Genomic DNA, 7672 nt, shown 5'->3' with positions numbered 1-7672 from the left:
TAGAGAGAGAGAGAGAACATGTCTGGGTCATATTCACCCTAAAAACAAAAGAATATATATTGCATGAATAAATTGTGGCTTTTTTTTGCATTTGTGACATATATTGTTATGACAATTAAGCACATTTACCCTTAAAATTCTTATTAGTGTAATGTAAAATAACCTGATTTGTCAATACTGTCATTTGTTTAGACACTTTAGATTTTTTTACAGTAATAAAGGTATTTTATTTATTTTCAATGTGTATTGACAATATTTATAGAACATGTCTGGGTGTGTGTGTGTGTGTGTGTGTCTGTGTTTTTAAACAAATTATCGTATCGTTAATTTATATTTATTTTTTATTTTATATGAAAGCTTCATATTATTTTATATATAGATAGGTTTTTTTTGTGTGTGTGGTGTGTGTGTGTGTGTGTGTGTGTGTGTGTGTGTGTGTGTGTGTGTGTGTGACCCAGTCATGTTTTTGACAGATTTGATGAGATTCACCCAAAGATCTGGCTAGTCATCAAGCTATGAATCATTCTTTCTCTTTCAAAGCTTCCTGGTGGCCAGCGCTATAATGTATCCTGTTTCACACTGTAAATCATCCTGGCTTACAGAATCTGTGTTCCACACCCACCTAGTGATGATTCTTAAATGTTTCCTGCCATAACTCAAATCATTCTCTCTTCATCTCATCATCTGACATAGATAAATGGACAGAGAAGCCAGCGTTTGGCACGGCTCTGGAAGAACATCTGAAACGCACTAGCAGAGAGATCGCTCTGCCCATAGAGGCCTGCATTATGATGCTACTGGAAACCGGCATGCAGGAAGAGGTATCTGACACTGTGAAACAACACATGAGAACCCACAGATGAAAAGACGTGTTGGTTTTCAAGTGGATGCACATTGTTACTGCATACACAATGGCGGATAGTTGTCATTTTCAGGGAAGTGGTCAATGTTTCTGCCTTTTGAATATTTTGCAAAGGGCACTTTTGTACAGAACCAGTTTTAAATGGTTGAATGACATTTATTTGACATGCATTTAAAAAATAAAGTTGCATAGTTGTCAGAATCCAAATAAAAGTGGGGTTGCAACTTGCAAGTTAACATTTTATGTTATTAATATCAAGCTTTTAAAACCTGCCTGTATTCGCGTGTGTGTTGATCTTCTCAATATTTGTCTTTTATTCCTTTTGTCTCAGAATGGATGGATAGATGCATAGACATAGATAGAAGGATAGATGATGGATGGATGGGTGGAGAGATCACAGATGATAAATAGATGATTGATGGATGGGTGGGTAAATTATAAATAGATGAAGGATGGATGGATGGACAGACAGATGAAGGATGGGTGGATGGACAGACAGATGAATGGATGGATGGATGGAAAGACAGATGAAGGATGGGTGGATGGATGGACAGACAGATGAAGGATGGGTGGATGGATGGATGGCTGGACAGACAGATGAAGGATGGATGGATGGATGGATGGACAGACAGATGAAGGATAGGTGGATGGATGGACAGACAGATGATGGATGGATGGACAGATGAAGGATGGGTGGATGGATGGATGGCTGGACAGACAGATGAAGGATGGATGGATGGATGGATGGACAGACAGATGAAGGATAGGTGGATGGATGGACAGACAGATGATGGATGGATGGACAGATGAAGGATGGGTGGATGGATGGATGGCTGGACAGACAGATGAAGGATGGATGGATGGATGGATGGACAGACAGATGAAGGATAGGTGGATGGATGGACAGACAGATGATGGATGGATGGACAGATGAAGGATGGGTGGATGGATGGATGGCTGGACAGACAGATGAAGGATGGATGGATGGATGGATGGACAGACAGATGAAGGATAGGTGGATGGATGGACAGACAGATGATGGATGGATGGATGGATGGACGGATGGACAGATGAATGGATGGATGGACAGATGGATAGATGTTTGGATGGATGGATGATAGATGATGTATGAATGGTGGAGATGATAAATAGATAATGGATCGATGGATGGATAGATGATAGATAAATGATAAATGGATGGCTGGCTGGGTGGATTAATGATCGGTAGATGATAAAGAAATGATGGATGGACAGATGGTTAGATGGATGGATGGATGGATGAATGAAGGGGTGGGTGCAGGGTCGGCGCCAGAGCACACAAAGTGAGGGGGCAGGCACAATTTATTGATATATGAATTGGGTGTTCGTCAAAGATTGCATGCGGTCGGAGATTCCCGTGTTTACAGCTCCTTAAAATAACCTACTGGAAGCTCTGTAGTTTTGCTGTATAGGCCTATAGATAAAAATATTAAAATTACAAACACACAACATTTTGAGTTACTTCCATTTCTGAAAAAAAAAAAAAGAATGTAGGCCTAGTAATTGATGTTATAAATACACACGCCTGATTTTTGTTTTAATTATCCATCGTACATAAAAAAAAAAAAAAAACATTTGCAATCAAGACTGAAAAAAGCCAGAAGTGAATGTAAACCAGATTTTGCACAGACTCTGTTGCTATCTGTGAAGCCAAGCATAAGAATAGCCTACTAATGTAAATTTGTTAACCCACAGTAACAAATTTTAACAGATTAATCGCATATTCTCATTTGCTGCATGCTTTAAAAACATAATAAATGTTTTTTGTTTTTTTTTGGGGAAAAAAAAAAAAAGATACGTCTCGTATAAGTTGCATTTTCAGAAATAATAACGGCAGGCCTAATAATGTTAGAATGTACCAACATTATGAACACACATGATATTTTAGTTCCCCTGACTTTACAACAAATCCTTTAAATTTAACCGTATCAGAGCAGAATAAGAATTTAAAAATATATAATTCTAATGGATAAATATAATTGCAGTATATAATAATATATGCTTAGCAATAAACATGCCAAAACAAATTAATTTATAAAGAAACGTAAGGTAAAGTTGGGCTTACCTCTCTCAGGCACAAATCCAAATGTGTCCATATTCGCGATGTAGCTGAAGCTAAACTATTAGCCTTATTAGGTAAAATAGGCTTTGTAGTTCACGCGCGTTCCAGTATCGACGGAAAAATATCATAATGAGCAAAAATATGCCACAGTGGACCGGGTCTCACGCCGAACGGCACGGTGAACGGCTGCGCTGTTTCCAGTGAATGCAGTAGCTTAGTGTGCGCGTGAGGCGCCGGCGCGATCAAACAGCTGAAACATAAAATAGACTACTCCGTAATTTTTGGTCATACAGTAAAGGCATAATTCGAAACGGCAAAGTGCAAAGTGTTAGCAGTTTGAAAATTCAAGAATAATAGCAAAGTTAATAAGAATTCTTTCTAAATGCAGCACCGTTCTTATTTCGCTTTGCATAGCCTGAACGAAAAAAAAAAATTTTTTGCTAAGAACGAACCGAAATTAAAATATTTCGCTTTTAATCTGTGTATTTAACAGCCTGGGAGACCTTCCCAGGGCAGTACCTTGCCTCACCGACTAAAATCAGGGCGCCCACTACGGAGACGGCACCAGAGGTGAGGGGGCACAGTGGCCGGGCCGGGCCCCCTCAGGCCCCCCGTGACGCCGACGCTGGGTGGGTGGATAGATGATAGATGATGAATGGATGTATAGATAGATAGATAGATAGACAGACCTTAATGATTTTTGAGAGTGTAGCATATTGAGTGATATATAGCAGTATATCTGTGTTAGAGATGGATAATGGGTGGAGAGATCTACTGATTCACTTCTGCTTCTTGGCTAAAACCAGACTAATAATAGCAGTGAAATGAAACAATCATTTCCCTGTGAAACCATCACTGACACATATGAAAACAGCATTTTCAGTCATTTTTTTAATACATAAGCAACTCAGTTTATATTGTACTGCACGTTGCAAAGGTCTTGTGTGTTTTCCACATTTCCTTTCGTGCCAGGGTTTGTTCCGTATCGCTGCTGGAGCCTCTAAACTGAAGAAGTTAAAGGCGGCACTGGACTGTTCCACTTCCCAACTGGAGGAGTTTTACTTCGACCCTCATGCTGTAGCCGGTACAAGTCATTTTTCGTAAATGAAACTGTAGAAGGATGCAGTTTGTTTGCAGCTAGTTACAGAGATTTTAGCATTTCTGCATTTAGAATGACTCCCAAAAATGAAAGTGAGACTATATTTCTTTGATTTTAAACCATGTTTGGTTGTATTGTTGATTACAAAACCAGAATTTTGGTGCTGATCTATTTTGAAACCTGGAAGTTTTCAGTTCTGTTCACCATATTGAAGAGTACCACAGCTATAGCCAAATATTTGAAAAACCGAGTCTGAGTCCACTTTGCATGTCATGTTAAAACAGAATTGGTGATTTTCAAATCCATTTGCTGTTGGTTTTGTTTTTCCGTGATTATTTAGGAGCCCTCAAATCTTACCTGAGGGAGCTGCCTGAACCTCTGATGACCTATCAGCTGTATGAAGAGTGGATCCAAGCCTCAAAGTAAAGCACATTCACAATACTGTACATCAATGTCCATGTGACTTCAATGCCTCTGTATTCAGAAGAAAATATAGGTTTGTTATTGAGTCTCACCAAATCTTGAACATTTGGTTAAAAATTTGCATGACTAACTTAGGTATAAGCATAAAACCATATTAGCAAACAAACAATGAATAGCAAAGAGGTTAGCTTTGTAGAGCAACTAATTTAATAATTCTGTATCAGTCATAATTTATCATAACCAGCAACCCATCATTTACATGCTTTAATTCAAGATATACCAGCAAAGGTTTGCGGTTGGCAACATTTTTAATTGTTTTTGAAAGAAGTCTCTTGTGTTTAACAAGGCTGCATTTATTTGATCAGAAATAAAGTAAAAACAGTAATATTTTGAAATATTACCATTTAAAATAACTTTTCTATTTTAATACATATTAAGATGTAATTTATTCTGGTGATGCAAAGCTGCATTTTCAGCATTACGCCAGTCTTCAGTGTCACATGATCCTTCAGAAATTATTCTAATATACTGATCTGCTCAAGAAACATTTCTTATTATCATTGTTGAAAACCGTTGTGCTGCTTGATATTTTGGTGTAAACCATTATACATTTTTTCAGGATTCTTTGATCAGTAGGAAGTTCAAAAAATCAGCTTTCATTTGAAAAATTTGTCAAATATTTGTAATATTATAAAAGTCTTTACTGTCACTTTTGATCAGTTTTAATCAGGCACGTGCACAGGTAGGGCTCAACCTGTGCAGAGCACATGCCCTTTTTGCCCTTACACTCCGAAGTGCCCTTTTTTTGGTAGACCTAAGAAACCCTATATATATATATATATATATATTATGGTTGTTATTAAAAGTGAATAAATCTAAAGCTTTTGAGACTATTATTTTGTGTTATTTCATTATTTTGTGCCCTTTTTCAGTTTCAGCACATGCCCCTCAAAAGGTCTGTGCACGGCCCTGGTTTTAATGCATCCCTACTAAATAAAAGTATTAATTTAAAAAAAGATTGATAGAGATTTCACTAGGTTTAATGCAAGATACAACCCAAAATAAATTTTTTATTCACATATAATTCTTGCTTTGTCATCAGATTTCATCCCTGCTGTGAATATTCCATTGTTTTGATTTCTATGATAAAATATGGGGCACAAATTCAGTAAAAAAATACGGTTATCTGAAGTTTCTCTAATAGCTTAGTGTTTCCTTGTTATCCTTGTTAAATTTAAGGTTTTATGCTCAAACTGTATCATATTTTTACACTAAAATAATTTAAATATCTCATAAAAAGTGATTAAATGGACTTGTTTTTCAGTTTTTGTTGTGTAGGGACAGCTGAAGAATCTTATGAGATTCTTGTGTCATATATCTGTTTTCCTCACTTTTTTCCTCTTGTTTTCTCTCGTCTGCAGTATCTCTGACCCTGATAAGAGGCTTCAGGCGTTGTGGGTGGTATGTGACATGTTACCAAAGGCCAACAAGACCAACTTTAGGTCTGCTTGTTACTACACTAAACTAACTTTTAACATTGACCTGTAATGACTGTTGTGATCGTAACAAGCTAATCTGTGTCTGTGAAGGTACCTGGTGAAGTTTCTTGCGAAGCTTGCTCTGGAAAGTGACATAAATAAGATGACAGCGAGCAACATCGCCATCGTACTGGGACCCAATTTACTGTGGGCCAGGACAGAGGGGTGAGATACAGCAATCCACTCACATAATAATAATACCCATAAAACTTCTCAAATTGCATTGTTTATATAAAATGTTATTAGTTATAGGTTTCTTGAGGAACAGTTTGACATGTTGCAGTTTTGTTGTCCTTCTAGAAGCCTTGCTGAGATGGCAGCTACTACCTCCGTCCATGTCGTGTCTATAATAGAACTGATAATCAACCATGCAAGCTGGTTCTTCCCTGAAGGTCAGAGTTGCCTCGTCTAAAACCTAGTGAGCTTCCTCACTGTTAACTGTCTAGATAGGCAGATTGCCTTACAAGGTAGCATCTTAAATGAGATGCAACCTCATAAGTGACTCCTCACGAGAAGCGCACTAGAGATTTGACTAACGCTCACAGCTGAATATGCTGCATGCTATTTCTGCCTTTTCCAGCTCGGAAAATTTCAAACGTGGAATTTCCAGCTTCCTATTTGAAAAGTGACATTTGAAGTCAGACTTGGAAACGCAGCTGTACATTATCATGTTTATAATCATATACCTGCAAAGTACAATTTTGCAGCCATGGTCTAATGTGAGCATTAGACTCACATTTGCTAAGCTAAGAACTTGTTAATAAATATTACATTTAATTAGAACTATTTTTTTATCAAACTTTATATAAAATATTGATATTTAACCAGTGCTTCACTTCATTCTCCATCTTGGATTTTAGATTTATTTATTTTTAGTATTTTAACTTTTATTTTTGTATTCATTTTAATTTTATTTTAAGCTTTATTCATTTTTTAATTTTACATTTATGTATTTAGCAAACACATTTATACAAAGCAACTTACAAAACAAAGCACAAAACAAAAGCAATTTTTCAAAGAGCCAGCAATATTCCTAATGTTGTCTGTTTATATTTGTCTGTATAATAAAACATGGAGAAGTAACAATATTTGTAATATACATTACCAGGTTTAGCACTATGTGCTTTTGTCATTTTTATTAGATTTTAATAATATTTCTATATAGCTTTAATTTTATTTCAGTTTTAATTTTAGTGCTTTTAGTACCTATTTCAGTTAGTTGACAAGGCAACATTTCTCATTTTTTGTTGGAGTTTTTAAAGTTTAATTTGTTTTAAGTTTTTTTTTAAGTTTCCTCTTTTTTTGTATTTTATTTTATCAGCTTTATTAAAGTTGGCGAAAATTATTTTTAATAGTTTAAGTTTTAATTTTAGATAACTATAACAGCACTGCATGGAATTGCATTATCCATAAAAGAGGCAAGCAATACTGCTTGGACCAAAGCAAAGCAGCATAATTTCCTGGAAATGTGCTTACAGTGTCTGCAAGTGTTCCCTGAATAGGCAGCTCACTAGGGATGGGGACTGAGCTTGTTATTACATTTTGAATATGGATATATTTCTTACAAAAATGCATCGATTCGCTACAGAAAGCCTTTGTTAACCCCCCGGAGCCACATGAGACACTTTTTTTTATGGATGGGCGATTTT

The 7672-nt window shown here is 36.4% G+C and overlaps 1 protein-coding gene across 5 annotated transcripts in view; it reads left to right on the top strand.

Moving 5' to 3' along the window:
- LOC107670674 (rho GTPase-activating protein 17-like) overlaps window positions 1-7672 on the top strand; it is a 35516-nt gene that overhangs the window by 15137 nt on the left and 12707 nt on the right. For all 5 annotated transcript variants that reach the window (XM_016463356.1, XM_016463353.1, XM_016463352.1 and 2 more), the window contains exons 10-15: window positions 694-821; window positions 3936-4047; window positions 4403-4484; window positions 5907-5987; window positions 6075-6188; window positions 6324-6415. In XM_016463356.1, coding sequence (XP_016318842.1) covers window positions 694-821; window positions 3936-4047; window positions 4403-4484; window positions 5907-5987; window positions 6075-6188; window positions 6324-6415 — 609 coding nt within the window. The remainder of the gene's footprint in view (window positions 1-693; window positions 822-3935; window positions 4048-4402; window positions 4485-5906; window positions 5988-6074; window positions 6189-6323; window positions 6416-7672) is intronic.

The sequence above is a fragment of the Sinocyclocheilus anshuiensis genome, unplaced genomic scaffold (genome assembly GCF_001515605.1).
Source record: "Sinocyclocheilus anshuiensis isolate Anshui unplaced genomic scaffold, SAMN03320099.WGS_v1.1 scaffold1165, whole genome shotgun sequence".
NCBI classification, from domain to species: Eukaryota; Metazoa; Chordata; class Actinopteri; order Cypriniformes; family Cyprinidae; genus Sinocyclocheilus; species Sinocyclocheilus anshuiensis.
The sequence above is the reverse complement of the archived record's forward strand: the minus strand, read 5'-3'. Positions and strand labels throughout refer to the sequence as shown.